The sequence below is a fragment of the Harpia harpyja genome, chromosome 8, assembly GCF_026419915.1.
Source record: "Harpia harpyja isolate bHarHar1 chromosome 8, bHarHar1 primary haplotype, whole genome shotgun sequence".
In the NCBI taxonomy this organism is placed as follows: domain Eukaryota; kingdom Metazoa; phylum Chordata; class Aves; order Accipitriformes; family Accipitridae; genus Harpia; species Harpia harpyja.
The window spans coordinates 51,745,595-51,765,460 of NC_068947.1; the positions used below are offsets into that span (position 1 = coordinate 51,745,595).

The window sequence follows — 19,866 nt, forward strand, 5'->3', positions numbered from 1 at the left end:
GCACCACTGCTATTCCACTTCTGGCCTCCTCCTGTCGATGCCAGAGGATTTTGTTCTTGTATCTCTCTGCTCCTGGAGATTGCATGACTTCAGTTCCAGCTTTATTACCACTGATCCTGCTTCTTCCCTGTGCAGGAGGTCAGACTACAGGGGAGGATGCAACCTTCGCAAATGTGGTGGGTCAGGGTGCGGGTTGGAGATAGGAATGTCACAACCTCTACCTCTTGGGATCAGACGGGGTGTACATACAACGTCTAGGAGACTGGATCATTTTCCTTCTGGTACTGCTATAGGTACACTGGAGAGACACAGGCTGTTAATTCACAGAGAGAGGAAGAGACAAATTCACCCCTGTGAATATAGAGGTATACTGCTGTAAACTGTAAATTTGGTTAAGTAACATTCAGCATATACAGTGGAAGCTGAAAATCCAGTCATCTTCAGGTTAGTCTGGTTAACCTGAAGCTGGAAAAGGGAAAGCTGTACAGGGGAGCAGAGATCACCCTTATACCAGTGCATACCTACCTGGCAAATGTCGGCTGGTAGCCACTTCTTACTTTATCTTGTATTTAACACTAGCGGAGAGCTGTGGGCTGGTGTCAGATGCAGTTTAATTAATCAGAGGATGCATGCCAAGCTAGCTCAATGTTGATGGTCCTGCTCATTAGCAGAGTCGGCGGAAGCTTTGGGGAGCTGCAAGGAACCGAATTTGCCTGCCCTGTTTATCTTGGTGAGCACAACGCTGGCTTATTTAAAATGCGAGAGGCTTCAGTTTGGGTTCAACAAGTCCTTAGGCTCCTAGTTTAAGCTCATAAATTGTCCAACGGAAAGTTAAAACTCTTCCTAAATTTCAGCTTGAGGGATTTGATTAGAAAAAACTGGGCATTTGGTGTTTTTCAAAACAGGTCTTTTGCTGTGGTGGGGTCTGAACTGGAAAAGGGGATCCAAGTCCAGCAGAGCATTGAGGTTGCTCTCAGTCCAGATCCCACACTCTGGACCTTCGTGGCTTTGATCCCGTTTGTGCTGCCCACATGTCTTGTGAAGGGCAAGAGCAATACTCCGCACACTCCAGGCTGACGTGTTCTGCGGTGTTTCCTCTCGTTGGAAGAACAGGAACTGAAACAATGGCATCACGGACATCAGAGAGGTCAGAGCAGGGCAAAAAGGCTTGGGACAAGAGAGCGGAAAGATGGGAAACGGGAAAGGTAACGGGTTTGGATAGAGGAGACCTGCCTGATTGTGGGTCTCATGAGGAGAGGCAAGTGGAGAAAGGTAAAAGGGCACAGGAATGAAGGGAAGTGGGATGTTGAAGAGGTGATGCAGCTGCAAATGGTTTAGGAGGAAGCGGTTCAATTCAACAGACACTAGGAGGATAGGAGTGATGTTTAGGAGAGCAGAGACATACGGGGAATGGAGAGTTTAGTTTATTTGGTTTCTACTGACAAAGTAAAATATTTGGATAAGCCTGGTGAACTCAGTGAAATGCAGACTCTGTTCTGAATTGTAACTTATGCAGTGGACCTCACTCTGTGGCACAGCCTCTGTTCTGGGTTAGAGTATTCAGCCAGCGGATTGTTGAAACACGAGCTGAGAGGCCATGGTAAAACCACAGAGAGTCACAAATTTTGATGTTCCTGTACGCTCATCATTTGCTGCCAACAACAGACTTTCTGGATAAAGGCTTCTCCTTGAAGGGGCTGGAAGTTCCCAATTAGTGGAATACAGTAACATGGGGCAGATGATCATTCTTAAGGGCTGAAAGGGTAGGTCAGCCACTGACACGTATCGTAAGTCCGGGTTGGAGGGAGAAATTACTTGCTGGGTCTCCAACTCCCAAAACTGAGTGAGCACAGATAAGGTGAAGTCTATCTGAACAGTGTTTGTTATTTTGCGAAACTCTGTAACTCCTTGTTGCTTTCTTAAGAATAAAAATCATTATGGTTTAAAAAAATCCAGCAAAATCCAAGTCTTAGCTTGTTTTTTTTAGTTTCATCACATTAATGTTTGCTTTGGTTTCGAATCAGGTGTGGTAGTTCCTGTACCCTCATATTCATTACGCTCCTTTCCTCCGCTCCACTCTTCACTATCATTTGCCTGCTTAGAGACTATAATTTGTATTTTTATTTATATTTATTTAATTTTAACAATTATTTTTACTTTTGACCCCATCCGCTTTGCATAGCCACTATACTCCTTCCTAGTTCCTACTTATATTAAAAACTTTCTCTTCTTTTAAAAATCCGTTTTCCAGACTGATGTTACATTATATCCACAAACATTTGAAGAAGAGTTTTCTTTGCCAATCTCTCTCCTTACTCTTCACCTTGTGGCTGTTCATCCAGGTAGCTACAGAGGGATTTTTGCTTCCTTACTTGGGGTGCAAGTTCCACAGCCACTGTGCATCTCAGAAATTTTGGGCATCACTCACATCCAGTTTCCTTACCACTACAGTCGATGGTAACAAGTCATCTTAATTCCTTGGGTTTTAATTTCTTTTGCAACCAACCTGCATGTACAGTACAGGCCTATTCTCATTTAGCTTCCCACTTAATTTATATCTAAGGAAACGATGATCACATGCTCCAAATTTATTTTTGATGACCACCTGCTCTATGACTTACTTGCTATTTACAACTAATGAATCTTTTGTAGGTTCAGTGATGGTTTTGTGAAGGAATTTGTCATCCGTCATGTCGAGAATTAGAGGCCCAAGGCCCATTATGATCATGAGAGATTATTCTCTGGTCCATAACTCTGAAGTTAGTTCCCCCATGGCAGCATAGTTCTTAGTGGGATTTATCTCTTTTAATATTAGCTCTCTCCCTGCATATCCAGTTATGAACTTGAACAGCTCACAGCTGACTCTGAGCTGCACCAGAGAAAAGCCTCTTTTAACTTTCTGAGTTTCATCTAAACAACCTATAACATCATTCATGTAATGCTAATGCACTGTTTTTATCTTCCTTTCTATCAGTCCTGAACAGTAGAATATTTTAATACCAGGGATGACTGTTATTCTACCATATTTCTGTTACTTGCATGATAGCTAGTTTCCACCCCATACTTAGTCACTCATATTTCTTTCCTGCCAATATCTGGAAGGTAGTTACAAAGATAATGGCACCAAAGTCTTCTCAATAGGAGCAGGCGATACAACAAGGGGCAATGGCAACAAGTTGAAGCTTGGCAGGTTCAGGCTGAACTTCAGAAACGACTTTTTTACCAGAAGGGTAATGCAGCACTGGAAGGGGTACCCAGGAATGTGACAGTATTTCCACCCTTGGAGGGTTTCCAGGCTCGGGTCGGACAAAATCATGGTGACACGATTGAGCCAGAGGTTGGATCAGAGACCACCTCCCACCATCCCACCAGAGACCCCTTCCACAGCATCACCCGGGATTATGGTAGTACACAGAAATATGGTAGTACACAGAAATATGGTATTACACAGGCATCTGCCTCCCTGGCTTTGCCTGCTTCCCTTAGCCAAAGCAGATAGCCCTTTGGCTACCGGTATTGTCTGCTGCTGCTTCTCACATCACAACTGGTATATTCTTTCCCCTTGTTGTCTGGGCCTCTGCCCATCGATACCTCCTTATCTGTCATCACATAGTTATTTAACTGGTTTTCACCTCCCTGCCTAGGAAAACAGATACACAGCCCTCTCCCAGCAGCTGCAGCATCGCTGAATGGCTCTCTTGAACATGATACTTACATGGTAAAGTTATATTTACAAGCTAGCTTGGTAAGTTGCACAACTTTTTACCAGAGCTGTTCCTTTTAGCCAGCGTGCAATGGATTGGAGCCCTGGAGAATGGAAGAGAGTCCCAGCTTTAGCAGACACCTGGAGGGATTTGATTACAGAGACCAGTCAAGAGTGGCTTGGTGCTCTGCAAAACAAAGTCTATCACAACTGCTGTGTTGGAGCATCTCTGCAGTTGTAACCCACAACTCGTTTCACAGCCACAGCGCAGGCTGCAGACCTCCCCCAGCTCCTCTGCACCAACAGCTAATGGGTAAATCTGCTGAAATGCAGTTTTGGCTCCCCTGGAGCAGGTAGAGAAACAAATCAGAGAAAGGAGCCTTGCCTTATCAGACACGGCTGCTGCATTTGCCCGGGGTGAAGGAGTTGCAGACGCTTGTGCTCTGCTTCACTGGCTGACAGGAATATGTGGGTGCCCTCTGAGAGCACAGGTAATGCCGGATAATCGCATGTAGGGCCAGGGGAGCAGAGATGAGTGCATCCCCGATTGAAGGAGGATGCAGGGATTCACAGGGTGTGTGACATTACCCTGGTGAAGCAGTGGGAGAGCTAGGCAGAGCAGCTGGCTAAGTCTGACAGCTCAGGGCTCCTACACATAACTTCAGCAGGAAGAATTAATATTCCTTATGAGGCTTTTCCAAGAAGGACTGAAGTGGTGAGCGAGGATGAGAATGGGATGTAAGGGGTAAGTCTGTATCAAGAACCCGTGTCCGGCCGGCACAGGATGCTCAGGAAGTTGTACTGGAAGAGCTGTGGCTGGGGGTTATCATGGTCTCCTGCAGGTGTGTATACATAATTATAGCAGGCCACCGCAAGGGTCAGTTTTGTTACTGCAGGGCTAGCACAGCTGTGAAGAGAGGCACAGAGAAGCAGCCATTTTCTCACCGTGTGTCTGAAAGAGGTGGAGAAAGGCAATAGTTAAAATACCATCAGAGCTCATCCATTTCCTCTCTCGCAGCTTGGTTTTTTCCCTGTGATGTTTTTTTTCCCGTGAAGCCGGGGCTGACTTGGCAGCTGGTGGTGGCATTACACGCTGTCGGGCTCGGAGGGCTTGTTCACGCCAACACAGAGCAACCGGCTTCTTTGCAGTTGAAGAAGGTTTTACAGGGGGGAAAAAAAAAAAAGAAACAAACCAGCTTCAACCTCCAAGTCTTTCACGAAGATAAAGTCTTCCACGAAGATAAAGTCTTCCACAAAGATGAAGTCTTCTAAAAAGCAAGCAGACAGAGAGGTGACTGCTTTCAGAGGCTGCTCAGCAGGTCCAGAAGAGATAAGCTTGCATGCAGAAGCACGGTGGGAAAGGCTGATATAATATTGACTTAAAATGGGACCCGACAACAGCAGCCCAGCCGCAGGTCTGGGGATGCTCCTGACGGTGCCTCTTCCCTGCTGCCTCAGGTGTCCTGTGTGTGGTAAAGCCAAAGTTAACAGATTTAAGGCTTGGAGTTCTTTTTTTCCCTTCTGCTTTGCCAGAGCAAAAGTGAAATAAGAAGTGCAGTCAGGTTTGCTTCCCTCCAGGATTTGGAGGCGGTGCGGGGCAGGATGGCTGGGGGGGCTGGTGCTGTGCGGGGCTCCTCCTGCGCTCACCCCACCAGTGAAGGTCTCCCAGTGAAAACTAGGGTCTTCCTAAAGGTTAATGGTGTTGCCGGAGGAGGGTGGTGCAGGGCTAGAGGGGTCCGCTGCCAGCAGGGCTGGGAGAACGACCCCAAAGTGGCAGCCAGCCCCCAGCCTCCCCATTATTTATCCCCCATCCCAGAGAAACTCATACACTCTTTTTTGCAGTGGGGTTCACGCATTCAACTTGTTCTTTTCCTTCCCTAAAGAGCCGGCGAAAGGTCCCATACCAGCACCTCCGTTTTGCAGGGTGGATATTGCCACTGCTCCTGCGTGGGGGAAGGTGTAAGAGGCTTGCTGAGCGCCTTTGGCAGCTCGTCCTCCGAGCATCCTGCTACCCTCGTGCTGAGGGGGGGTCAGCGTCAGAGATGATGGGAACTTGGATGATGTAACCGAGTACAAAGTCCCACAGGAAAATCCTGACTCCTCTTCTCCTGTTGTCTTTGAAGCCGCAGGCAAGTGGGAGAGCTGGGGTGGGAGAGCTGCCGCCGGGGTTTTGACCACCTACGTGCACCGGCCTTCTACAAGATTTCTCTTTAATGAAGTTTAGACAACTGATTTTTGAATGGCCACTAAAGTTTCGTGCATGATTTCCTGAATTCAGCAATTGGGACTTCAAGAAAGGAACTTTGTGGAAGATGTTAGCAAACTCTATTGAGGCAGCTCTCTCCTACTGGGGCTATCCTAGATTGCCTATCTCTTGGGAAATACTTTGTCAAAAACAGCTCAGGAATTATTCCACTCTACAGTATTATTGCACCTGTAAAGAGCACTCACATCTGTAGCCACGCGGGTGGTTTTTGCTAGCAGGACACATGGTGGTAAGAAAGAGCTGTCCTGCTCAGAAGGCGACTTGGCTTTCCTTACTTCACTCCTGGGTGCCAACCTGCAGTCCAGCTCCTGTAGCTCTTGCTTCGTGCGTAACTTTGCAAACACAGTCAAGCAAAGGTCTGAACCTGTACTTCACTGTGGTCTTGTTCGCTGCCTGCAGTGCTTGTCTGTGAGCATGTGCTTCTGTACAAGCTTATTCGAGGCCCTGAGACGTTTTCAGAGAGGAAGCTGAAGGCCCGGCAGGATCTGTTAGCCTGGGTCCTTCAAGTGGTGTGGATGGACTGGGCATGGGTGAGTTCAAGCATGCCACTGTTCAGGCATTGCAGACATGGAGTTAATTTCCAGTGATGTCCGTGGAAAGCATATAGGTCACTAGGAAGCTTATGCCTATGCTTAAGCCCATGCTATGATCAAAGGCACAGATACAGTGTGTCTACACCCAGCCACTCCTGCCACCCTTTCTTTCCTTACCCGGGATGCTTTGGTGTCCCCTTTGTTCCTGGATTCAGGCCTAAAAAGAATAAACATTGCAGGTCTTTACTGGGCATTTCACGTACAGAGCTTGGTTTCCTGAGCTAGCTAAAGGGAATCTGTTCTGTTTATTCTCCTTTCCTAAGAACTTCCTCTGCCCAGCGTGAACTCTGTGCAATCTGGCAGGATGAAATACGATCAACAGACTGAGGGATGTAAGACAGTTAGGACAAACCTCTCACATTCTTTGAAGGCCTTCGTCTATTAAGCCTAGCCTGGCATTTCTGGGCTCTGCCTGACCCCCACAGTGCGTGATGCTTCTCCAAAATATGTGTCTCATCATCTTGCACTTTCTTTCCCCTTTTGGATTCAGGCGGTTAAACCTTTTCCTCTATCCCCACAGCCCAGCCGGTATCCATCCCACACGCAGAGTCCCTGCTGTACGCGGACTGTGATGGGGAGGAGGTGAACTGCGAGATCTCCCCATACAGCTCCCAGCGGGCTGGCGAGGGGCTCTGCCGTACCTCCTGGTCCATCGACACCCTGCAGCTCTCCAGCGGGATCAGTATCGCCCCGGTGCTCAGCGGACCCCACTGTGGCAGCCGGGAGGAGGAGGAGGAGGAGGAGGAGCACGATGCAACACTGCACCCAAAGCCGAGGGTGCCTATGAGCAAGGAGGGGACGTTGCTGACCACAGGTGACCAGGTGGCCCGGGGTGCCCCTGCAGCACCGAGGGACACGAGGGGAGCCTGCCTCCCCAAAAGTCCCCTGCCCCACCTTGCACCAGGACCTGAGGGCTGCCAGGAGTTGGTGCTTAGGGAAAAAGGGGTCATGCAGATTGCCCCCCACCCTGCCTTCTCCCAGGGTTTCCCATGCCCCAGCCTCTGAGGATGACAAGCACCTTCAAGACCATGACATGGCCTTGGTGCCCACCTGTCTAACCCCACCGGGCTGGCTTCCTCCAGCTCTTCAGTCCACATTGCCCCTGGGGCACCGAGTCAGGTGCCTCCTCCTCCTCCTCCTCCTCCTCCTCCGGGTGGGGAGTTCACTGCCAGCCCTTCGAGCCTGAGGGTACCTTCTTTAACCACATCTGTCTAACTCTCTGCTTGCCTGTGTTTCTGCTTCTAGTTGAATTTCAATTGTCGTCACACAACACTTCCTTGCACAGACATCTTGGCAGCTCAGTCACCCTCGACTGCCACTTTGCCTTGGCTCCCAGCTCCTCGCTGCCCTCCCTGGAGCGGAGGAGACAGCACCGAGGCAGCGGCAGTAGCCTTTTCCAGTACCAGGCGGGGAGCACAGGCCCAGCAGCACAGCCAAAAATCCACGTGGATGTGGCGGAGCTGCTGGGGAGTGGGGATGTATCGCTTAGCCTGCAAGGAGTGAGCGTGGCAGACGAAGGGACATACATCTGTTTGGTGTCCACCCTGCTGCACCAGGCCCAGCACATCATCCAGCTGCATGTGGCTGGTGAGGAAGGCAAACATCTGGGGGCAACAGGAGTCCATGTCCCCAGGCACTGAAACTTTGCCCTGCACACTTAACCCATCACTCCTAACATTCATCATGACAGGCAGCTCGTCTTCTCTCCCTTGTGGACGGGGATTTCTATACCCTGCTAACAGTGAGTCAGTTCCCTGTTTATCTCCTCCAGAGCCTCCAAGAGTTCGTGTGATTCCAGCAGTGGTGTCATTCAAGAGAGATGTGACGACTACTCTGACCTGCAGCATTGCTGGCTATTACCCCTTGGACGTCTCGGTGAGCTGGACACAGAAGACTCCTGAGGATGAAGTGGAAATCCCTCTCACAAATGCACATTTCTCCAGCCACCTGCAAAGCCGAGACGGCACCTACAGCATCACCTCCTACCTCAGCATCAGCTCAGCCGCCGTGCGGGCACCAGCCACCTACAGCTGCCATGTTTCACACGTGGCCCTGGCAGAGCCCATCTCTGTGAGCGCCCATCTTAGGGCACCAGGTAGGTGTCAGGGGCAGAGGGGTGAGTTCTCCATCCTGCCCAGACCTCCTCCCACCTCGTCTACCCACCACGGGGACCAAAACCTCTGTGTCACACCACATCTGCCCGTTTCTCCATGCTTTCCTTCTGGTGTCCTCTCATACCCATCCTCTCTATCCTCCTCTTCCCTTTTCCTTTCACTTCCTCAGCTTTTATTTTGCTCCCTGAAGCTTTTGGGGAGCAAGCATCTCATTTCCTTCAGGGGAGAAGAGATTTCATGACCGAAAGTGGAGCAACAGAGCAAAAGTTCGTAGCACGTGGGCTGGACAGGCAGAAGAAAACAGCCATGCCCGAAGGAGTTGGACACCCAGCTGGACTTGATGTTCAGCTGGACACCAATGCTGCTCAAGAACTACAGCAAAAAATCCTTCCCCCCATTGGAGCTGTTGAAGTTCTTACTCTCCTTGCTGATGGGAGATTGCTCCTGTATCTCCTCCTGACCCAGCAGGGAAAACCAAGCAATATTGCAGTTTAACAAGTTACAACACATCAGTCCAGCCAGTATAACTGGCCCTGGGTCTGTGTGGCTTTAGCTCACGTGTGTTGTGTCACACCTGTGTACCTGACAAGAGCATGCACAAAGTCAGTTGCTGAGGGATCTCGTTTAACTGTGACAATTCACTGGCTGTTCTGCCGCTCCAGCCAACCTAACATCACTGACCCTCCTCTTCCTCTGCAGAGCAAACGGGATCGGAAGGACTGGCGGCGGGTTTCATTGCTACTGCCATTTTCATTGTTGTCCTCTTCATTGTGCTCAGGAGAAGAGCAGGTAGTTTAAAATGCTGAGCCACTTCCCTCGTGGGTGAGATGAAGCAAGGAACATCTTCCTCTCCCCTTGTTTCGGGTTTGTGTGGCGGGGTTTTGGTAGCAGGGGAGGGGCTGCAAGGGTGGCTCCTGTGAGAAGCTGCTAGAAGCTTCCATGGCTCCAAGCCAGACCCGCCTCTGACCAAGGCCAAGCCCATCAGCAACGGTGGTAGTGCCTCTGGGATAACGTATTTAAGAAGGGGAACCTGCAGCCAAGTTTGAGAAGTGGGATGTGAGAAAAACCCCTCTGCAGATACTGAGGTCAGTGAGGAAGGAGGGGGAGGAGGTGCGCCGGAGGAGGCTGATGCCCCTGCAGCCCATGGTGAGATGGCAGGCTGTCCCCCCCAGCCCATGGAGATCCATGGTGGAGCAGATATCCACCCACAGCCCAGGGAGGAGCCCCCGCCAGAGCAGGGGGATACCCCAAAGACGGCTGTGACTCCATGGGAAAGCCCGCGCTGGAGCAGTCTGTGCCTGAAGGACTGCAGCCCGCGGAAAGGACCCATGCTGGAGAAGTTCACGGAGGACTGTCTCCCATGGGAGGGACCCCACGCTGGAGCAGGGGACGAGTGAGGAGTCCTCCCCCTGAGGAGGAAGGAGCAGCAGAGACAACGTGTGAGGAACTGACCCCAACTCCCATTCCCTGTCCCCCTGTACCACTGGAGGGAGGAGGTGGAGAAAATCTGGAGTGGAGTTGAGCCAGGAAGAAGGGAGGGGTGGGGGGAAGGTGTTTTAAGGTTTGGTTTTACTTCTCATTATCCTTGTTTTGACTTGATTGGTAGTAAATTTAATTGATTTTGTTTTTTCCCCAAGTTGAGTCTGGTTTTTTGCCCATGACCATAGATGTTGAGTGATCCCTCCCTGTCCTTGTCTTGACCAACGAGCGTTTCTTTATATTTTCTCCTCCTCATCCCAGTGGGGTGGAGGGGAGGAGTTAGCAAGCGGCTTCGTGGTGCTTTGCTGCCAGCTGGGCTTAAACCACGACACCCCTGTACCCCGGCTCAGGAGAGATGGAGGTCAGGATACCCCAGGATCCTGGAGGAAGAGGTGGGGAGCAGATGAGCCAGAGACTTGTTTCTGTTGGAAAGCAGCATGAGGTGACATTTTGCACCACTTTGGTCTTCCTGCATCTTACTTCTCTTTTTTTTCCTCTCTCCTTTTCAGCAAAACCAAAGTCTTAGCAACTTCTAAGGAATTCAGAATAGAGGAAACCCTTGTGTCACCCACCTGCAGTCCTTTGTCTCCTGTCCCTTGACACATCCTGCTCAGGAGACCCAGCCCTGTCCGAATATGAACAGAGCTGTTGGTCGGTATGGGAGGGGTAGGGCTGCCCTTGGTGGAGGAGCTGAGTGACCGTTCAGAGGCGGACTCACAGAAAAACACGTCTTCGTCTTGGGAGGGCAACATCGATGGCCTCAGCTCTTTGCTGGGATACTGCAAAGCAACATGCATATATTTTTAGAAATGCCTCTCTCTGGTTTCAGGAAAATTAAATTGTTTATAGATGAGTGTTTGTATGACTGTATGTGTATAATACACAGATACATGCATGTATGTAAGTAGGTATACAACATTTACACATGTATGTAGGTACGTATCTGTAGATGTATATAGGTACCTTCGGTTAATGCCATGAGGCAGGTGTTTAAGTAAGATATTTATGTATGTATGTGTTTTAACTCTCAAGCTGGGCAAATATGTAGGCAAAATGGGTACTTCAAAATGGTAAATCCCGAAACAGAGGAAGTAATGGGTTAAACTGATTGCAAATCAAGCAATCAGAAAAAAATGACTCTCCAGGAGAAAGCTACAATAAAATTTTTAACAGAAATTTCACTGCTAGAAGTTTACAAGGTAGAGAAGATCTGTGGTTCTGTAGTTGTGAAAAAGAGACACAATTAAACACTTTTCCTGCCTAACAGGGAATTTGAAGGTAACACTTAGAAATCTTGTATATAACCAACAGGGAAGCAGAAGAAAGGTGTGGATGGAAAGGAGGTATATGGCACACAATAAAAGTGAGAATTTATGAAGCATACAAGGTGATAAGGAGTGTTCAAAATAATCTGGAAAAACTGGATTGCTGCAAGTGCTAACAGCACTTGGAAGGAGTTTTTTCAAAATACGTTGAAAACCAAGAAAATCTAGCAACAGCCTAGGCTCTTACTAGGCGGATGTAGGTTGACAAAGAAGATTTTTGATGGAGGCTTTTTGATACAGAGAAGACAGCTGTTTGTATACAGAAAGAAACAGAATTGTGTATGCATACTATGTGAGGATGGTAAACAACTTCCTAATCTACTTGCAAACTAAGGACGGTTTTAACAGCTTCTATTAAGCGTAAGTATTTTCAGATCAGTAGCCAAGAAAATTTGCATCTCAGAATCATAAAAGATTTGGCTGAGGAGGCACCTGGCCCAATGGAGTTAGGTATTTAAAAATCCTGGCGTACTAGAGAAATCCCAAGGCCTTGGCAGAGCGTCTTGTGCCAGTGTTCACAGAGAGAAAGCAAGATGACACCAACAACTGTTGGATGGTTCTGTAGTAATAATCATAGGTAAGAGAGTGTGAAGTTATTACAAGTTAGCTAATAAGCTTCAACAATGAAAATAACATTAATAATCTAGTATGTTTTTTAAAAAAAACAAAGTTGTAAGAAACAAACCTGACTTCATTCTTTGGTGAAACAATACATTTGGTTGATAAAAGCACTGGTGCAGATTTAACAAACCAAGAAATTTGTAAATTCTGAAGAAAAAATAATAGTGTATGTATACATCATAATTTGCATTATATGGATTAATTACTAGCTAACAGACAAATGGCAAAAATTCATTGGCAAAAAAGAAGCAGCAATCACTGCTGAAAATGTGTGCCTCTCTGCAAGAACCGTGCTGCTTAACATTTGCATCAGGAGACACAATTGTAAAAAAATATTGTTGATAAAATCTGCAAATGGCAAAATCAGTAGCTAAGGTGGAGGGAGTCCTTCAGATCAACACGTCACCTGGCCAGCTGAGCATACGCGAACAAGACAAGGTGCTCAGTAATGCCGGTGGAGTCTCCTCAAGTACTGGACCACCATGCTGTCTCAATGCTGTTGATCCACGAATCCCTACTGGTTGCCTGACCCGTGGGAACGCGCAAGAGTGACCATGGGCAGAATGTAACCGCTGGCGGCAGCAGTTTTAGCTTGTATCATTTCATTTTTGATGCATTACCAACAAATAAGTATTTTTCATTCCAATGGTTGTCTTCTGTCTGTGCACCTCCCACACCGCTCTGTGGAGTCAAGCCTACGGCGTGGTTCCACAGCCGGTGAACGGACGGGCTGAGACCCGCACAGAGGGGGGAAAACACCGGGGACTCAGGAAGGGGAGCTCCAAGGGACCCTTGGTGTCCATACCGGTCCCCTTGCTCCCAGAGGCTGCTACTCTGGAGCAGGACTCACAGGAGCTTTTTGTACTGCCTGCTGGATTCAGAGACACCCCCGGATAATCGGTGGGTGCGTGATAGCCAGCTCCTGTGCAGGCGGGGAGGAAGGACAAGCTGCCAAGAGCAGGAACCTCATTGGCGACCGCTGGAGAAGTCACTGTCACCTGTGACTGACAACGCTGAGTTGGAAGCCCCAGCAAAGCCTGAAGCTGCAACACCCTTTGGCAGTGCAGGCTCCCACGTGGGTTTTTATTATGTTGAAAGCCTGGAGGGGGTCCAGAGCAAGATGACAGGACCAATTAGGAAGGTCAGAAAACGCCTTACGGGGGGCACTTGGAGGCATTACTCTGGTCTTACTAAACCAGTATCTCTCAATGGCACCACAGAAAATACAGAGTACTGGTGGCACCATAACCTGCAGAGAAAGGCACAGTGAGAATCAACAGCTGCAAGTTATATTTAGGCATGTTCAGAGTGGAATAAGACACAATATACTCAACAGTAAGGATGATTGTCCTAGCCATCTGTCAATAAAAAGGGCAGACTATCTCTCAAGGTTTTCGAATAAAGGCCAGGTTACTTTTTTCAAGCTGTCCTTCAATAATAATACAAAAAAACCTTAATGGCAGTAGTTAAAAGAGACACTGGGTAGAATTCCAAGGCCTGTGTTAGACATGAAGTGAGAGCCGGTGGTTTGTCTGCCTTTTTGGCCCAGAAACTGACATAAAGGAAAGAAAAATAATGAAGAGATGGAAGAAAAGCATTAGGATTGGCTGTATTCCTCGTAAGGAGAAATATACCATGGCACTTGATTTTATTTGACTACCTGCTCTCTGATGCTCCCCACTAGAATTGCTATGGGGAGGCCACAGTCACTGTGTCCCTGAAGGTCTCAAGCTGAATTTAAACCACAAAACTAAGTAAAGCATATACCCAAAAGCAGAAAAAACTAATACTTATTGATAAACAAAGTGACCTTGTGTTTAACAACAATGTTCCTTATATTTTAAATATAAAACACTTACTACAGAAAATGCCACTAAGAGACTAAAAGTTCATCAAAGATAAACTTGATTGCATTAGAAAGACATGGATAAATAACATTATATGTTCTGTGTCTCTGGGAGACAGCCATGCTGCCTTCCAAGGTCGAATGTGCCATGGCCAGGTGCCACATGCCATCACTGCCTGGCCACATGAGCTGAGAAGCAGAAATCTGGTCGTCATCTGATTAGCTGCTAGGCAGACCAACCCATTATAAGGTATATTGTGTCGATACAATTAAATATTAAATGGAGGTGTTTTAAACTAGTTCTTGAGGAGAATTATTTGACACAAGACATGAAATTTGATAGGGATTTTGTCAACCTGCAAAACGTAAGGTTAAGTTCTTTGCACTTCAGTCAACACAAGATTACTTAGGGGCTGTGGCTGCATTGTATTGTGATTATGGACAAGCCAAAAATTCTAATGAGGTATTGAAAGAGCAGTCATTTTGCAAACAATAAAGCCAAGCTCTTGTTGATGATGCCTCTGCTCATTCAATTTAAGCTAGCAAAATATATCCAGCAGTCCAACTACATTGGTTTAGATGCACTTTATGAACATAGCTGAAGCTCAGCTGGTATGTGCCTCAAAGAGAACATGCATTAACTAGAAGTAAAGTATTTAAATAAACTGTGTTTGCTTCAACCTCACATTGTATCATAATCACACATTCTGCAGCACTTCCAGAGCAACTGTGGACATTGCTTCTCTAGCGCAGGTACCGCAGCGCAGACGCCTAGTTCAGTCAAAGCCCTTTTCTGGAACATGACAGACACAGTATGCGAGAGGCCACTCTCAACCCTGAAGGTCAGCATGCAGGCCCTCTCCAGCCATGCAGCTCCTATCTACACACCATTGGAATTCAATGTAAGTGGCCCCATTGCAAGGCACCACAGTAAGGACAGGCTTAGCAAGGATTGCTTTTTAAACCATAGAGATGTCACTCTTGAAACATTTGAGAATGACATCTCTGCAAATGTCAGAAGTCCTGAGAGCTGTGCTCACCCTTACACGTAATTGCCGAGTTCATTATAGATCAGACTAGGAAGAGTCCTTCTTTTGTGCCTGAAGGGTTACAGCAATACAGCTCCCTACAGCAAGGAAAGCTGTCCTTTATAAAGCTTGTTTCCACCTTGGTACCATATGCTCAGGCTGAGAAGCTTCCAATTCCACCTGTCACCCTCAGCCTCTTGCAAACTCGCCGTGAACTGCCTCATGCACAGGAATCATAAAAAGCTAAAACCCCTCTCCCATAGTCCACCAGGGGATGACAGACAGTAACTTGTTCAAGCCTAGCATGGAACAGGAAACCGATTTCCACACTGACTGTAGACATAATACCAAAGTTTCCCACATCTCCCCTATCTTGGTCAACGAACTGCAAGGAATCACTGCAACCCGCTTGGTAGGGGTGGGCTGGGACAAAGCATCAGGGTCAGCATTCATGCTCTCCAACTGTACATTTCTTCCAGATCAGAAGCTTGAAGCAGCAAGTTCCATTGCAAGAGTTTGGCATCACAGTCTCTCAGTTGGATCGGCACAGTGAGCAGCGGGTGGTTCACACACACAGGCAATGACTCCCATGGCTGCAGGTTCTTGAAAGCCCACAGGTATCAGGTAGTTCTTCTCAACAGCTGGATACCTCTTTTCACAGAGAAGGTCATCTCAGCTATACAATGGCTGCTTCTCCTCCCCAGCACTGCCTGCAGGAACACTGCCCCTGGGCTTCCCTCTATGAAGAGTATGAAATGCTGACCAAAGACACGTCTTCACTAGTGCTGCACGTTTGCTTTTCTTAGTAACAGAAATCTTTTGCATTGATCACTTTCTCTGACCTGTCCTTTATCTGGGCTTCGCTGACATGAGCAATGATAAGCTACAATGGGTAATGAAGCTCCTGTAACATTCCACACTCTATACCTCTCAAGAAAAAAAAAACAAAAACAAACAAAAAAACCGCCCTAAACCCAAAGAAACAGAAAGAAGAAAGAAGAAAAGGAAAAAGGGAAAAGAGAAGGAAGAAAAAGGGAAAAGAGAAAGAAGAAAAGGGGAAAGGATTGGGCTTTTCTTTTCCCAAAACCTCCAGCTCTATTACAACTACCTGCTAACTTGTGTCCCAGACAAAAGCATGGGACACATACTTCCCTCCAGAGCATGATGTGTCACACTAAGTCAGTCCAGCTCCTACCCACTGCCAAAACATGCTCCTCCCAGGCCAACTGAAAATTCAGCTTCTCCCAGCACAGCACACAGAATGGTGGGTTCCCATGCATCTCCTTCGATGAGTGATGAGCAGATGCTGAAAAATGGCAGATGCCTCCTCTGGATGAAAAATTAACTGACAAGCTCAATAAGCCCATCTGGAGTGGAGGGGGGCTGATTTCATCCTCCAGGACCAGCAGTAGTTGCCAGCAGTTCCTGGTGAGGGGAGACAGCAGAGAAATAAGGACCATCCCCACCCATGCACCCAGGTAGATGCAAGGGTTGCAGCACTGGGAGCTCCTTCTGCCCCTACAACCCCTGAACTGGGAAAGGAGAAAGGAGAGGGCCACCACCAGCAACTTTATTTCTGGTGCTGACACAAACACACCCCTCTGTCGTCACTGCTGTTCCCTTCACCGGTAGCTGGGTCAAAGCGCCTGGACCACAATACCCGTTACATCCTACAGCAAGAGCCAACTACTCTGCAGGTCCCCACTGGGTCCGATGCTACAAGGCAGGATTCATCCAACCACGCACCCAAATCCTCAGGAGGCAGACCACAGCACACACCTCCCTTAGGCTGGCAGATGACAGCATGGATTTCACAGCCCACTGGGGATATAAGCATCATGGAGTGATGTGCCAGGCTCAGACCTTCTTCTAGTTCCTCCAGACCCTCTTAGACTCTAGCCGTACTCACCTCTCATCTTTTTATTTATGCTTTCTTCATCTGAAGCCCAAACAAGTCCCAGAACCTCTTCCACCACCTGCCCCTGGCCAAACTGGCCACCTGCAGCTCCAGGAGGAGAATGTTTGATTGCAGGGGTGTTCCTGGTGCCTATTTCTATTCCCTTGTGCCATTACAACTCTATGCAGAGGATCACAGGGCATCATCCACCACCTGACACCCTCAGATGCCTTCAGGAAGCAGTGGGTACTGTTGCAGATGATGGGCTCTGTGACCCCTCTTAAGTTTCTGGTTTATGTTTTCACCTTATCCTTTCCGCCTCTTCACTCATTCCTCACCATAAGCATTTGATTTCTCCCTGATTTCTCTTCCTCTAGTCTCCTCCTCTCTCCTTCTCAGGGAGAGCTCAAGATGAACAGGGCAAACATACCATACTTCTCATTAATACTCTTCCAGTCTTCAAACACTTTCAGGTCAGGGACTTCCTGACTGAATGTGGTTTCTGTGGTTTAGTCACCCTGTGTAGATTTCTTTTCCATGAAGCTGTCCATTCTCCCCTTGAGCCCATGTAAATTCTTTAAAAATTGCCATCATATTCACCATTTTCCCCTCCTCAGGTACCACAGTGGCAGTAAGCACGGATTACGCACTGCTCGGAGCAGTTCAGCTATTTTATTTTTGAGTTCCTTTAAGACTCTTGGACAAATGCCATTGCTCACAGCAAGTTGTTACTGTTCGCTTTGTCAGTGTTGAACAGCCTTTTCCACAGCTGCTTCAATTTCAGACATGTTCATTGGTGAACCCCACCCTGCGGAAGAATGGGTTCTGCCACGATGATCGCGTCACTCAACACTTAACACAGTTGCAGAGATTTCTGCAATGGCCTTATCTCTCCTGTGCACTCCTCTCATAGCCTGATCACCAGCTCGCCCTTCAGAACATCTGGCAGGTTCCTGATACGTTTCAAGAAAGATCTAATGTTAGTTTTGATTCCTTTTACTAGTTGTTCCTTGAAGCTTTGTTTGACCTGTCTTTCTACCTGCAACATGCCAAAGGTTATATCCTTCTCTACTTTTCCCATTGTAGACAACTTCAGCTTTTTTTTGATAGACACTATTTATGACTTCCCTTACCCCACTGAACAACGGTTTCTGTATCCCACATGAAAGGTGTTCATCCCATTTTTCATGAGCGTGCCTGATTAGTAAGGATGGCAAAGGGTGACAAGAGAGTGAAGTCAGGCCACGAAGATGAAAATATAAAACGGGTGCCGCTTTTGGACAGACAGAAGAAAACAGTTGTGGTTGGTGTTGGTATAGGCCATCAACGCCAGGCAACAGGTCAAAACGACAAAGGCTGCCAAAGCAGAATGGGAAGAAGAGAAGTGGATGGAAAACAACAAGAGGTAGAGGGCAGGATGTTAGCAGCAATGAAGACATCAGTGGGAAAACAGGATTATGACCCTGAGCCTTGGGATGTCACATCGAGAGGGGGAGTGAGAAGTAAGAGGGAACAACAGCAACATTGCCCGAACAGGTAGGGTTGATGTAGGGATGTAGAGTTACAAGAGGTGGCAGAAGGGGTTAGGGATGACAGTGAAGAGTAGTGGCACAGGACTATATGGAACAGTGACATTGACATGTGGTGGGTCAAAGCAATGATTGTCAGTGAAGCAGGGCAGCACTGGACAATGCTGATGGACAGCCGAGGAGTGGTCCAGATATGTTGGGCCAATGATGATAAGGTACAACAAAGGAAGGGAAAATGACTGCAAAGGCAAGAAAGGCAATACATCATTGTTTTAAGAGTTTGTGGACTAAGTTCAGCCTCCCGTGCTGCAAACTGTCTGGCATGAGTCATGCTCTGGGAGATAAGTAACTTGCCAGCACGTATTTCAGTGTCACTAGGCAAGGCAGGCCTTCCCACCACAACCAGGTGCCATTCGTGGGGAGGAAGGGCAAGGTTTTCTTCTTTTTCTGAGTTCATTCACTGCTATTCTTTCCATTCAGTTCCTTCTCCTTCCCCTGTTTTCAATAGTATTTTTGACTCTTTTCTTTTCCTCTTTTTCAAACACTTCTGAAGTCATGGGTTTGCTTAGTATTGATTTCTTTATGAATTGCTGCTTTTCTCTTCTTTTATACTTTTGTATATATCCAAATCACATTCACACATCTGCCCTCCTATGAAATACCATCAACATCTTACTAAGTCCTTAGCATGAAAGATCAATTGCCTCAGCTGATAAATATGTGCAGCCTCATACCAGGAGGTATGCTGCAAATATTTTGAGATCCTTTACTGGCAGGGGATTTGGAAGGCAAAAGGCCCTAGAGCCTGTGGAGTCTAGGAAGTGGAACGTTTTTCAAGCTACAGGGGAAGATTCTTTCTCTAAAAAACAACCCAGCAACCCCCCAGGTCTTACTTGAGGAAACCCCCTTCCTGACCCCAAATTTGCACAGGAATATAAACTTTCTGATATGTGAGATGTATCTGAAACAGTTTCAGTCTTGATATAGAGTTAAAAGAAGAGGTGACAGAATTCGACAGTGACTATAATGAAGAAATCTCACTCTTCTCAGTATCACCTAGAAGCGGTCACACGGCTTGACTAAGATTCATGTTTTGTTGGCTGACCTCTTCCGCTTAAAAGAAAGGATGAAAAGCAAAAAAGAAAAATTATCAAGCTACATCTTGAGAAAAATTTAGGTTCTTTGCCTCATGAACCATTCCAGAGCTTCACATCACTGCTAGCCTGAGATCTTCTGAGGGGTCATAGTGCCTGGGAAGACACAAAACCTCTCGAGCAGTGGAATGAACTGAACTGAACACGTCTGAACAATTAAAAAGGAGGTGGGAAAGGGGGGTGATGCCTTCTGCTCTGCCTTTTGAGAAGGGTGTGGTGGGAAGTGTTCCCTCAAGCCATTTGGCTATGAAATCTGGCCTTACCCATAAAAGAAATGGGATTTATGGATTAACTTCTCTTCTTAAGGGCTT

General features: G+C 47.4%; 1 protein-coding gene across 1 annotated transcript; it reads left to right on the forward strand.

Annotated features, from left to right (window-relative positions):
• The first annotated feature begins 4,428 nt into the window (after positions 1–4,428).
• TAPBPL (TAP binding protein like) lies at positions 4,429–17,875 on the forward strand. The gene is given in 9 exon segments (XM_052794094.1): positions 4,429–4,448; positions 5,587–5,728; positions 5,730–5,832; positions 7,083–7,376; positions 7,808–8,149; positions 8,334–8,657; positions 9,376–9,465; positions 17,490–17,503; positions 17,786–17,875. Coding segments are annotated over 9 exon segments (1,419 nt in total).
• The last annotated feature ends 1,991 nt before the right edge of the window (positions 17,876–19,866 follow it).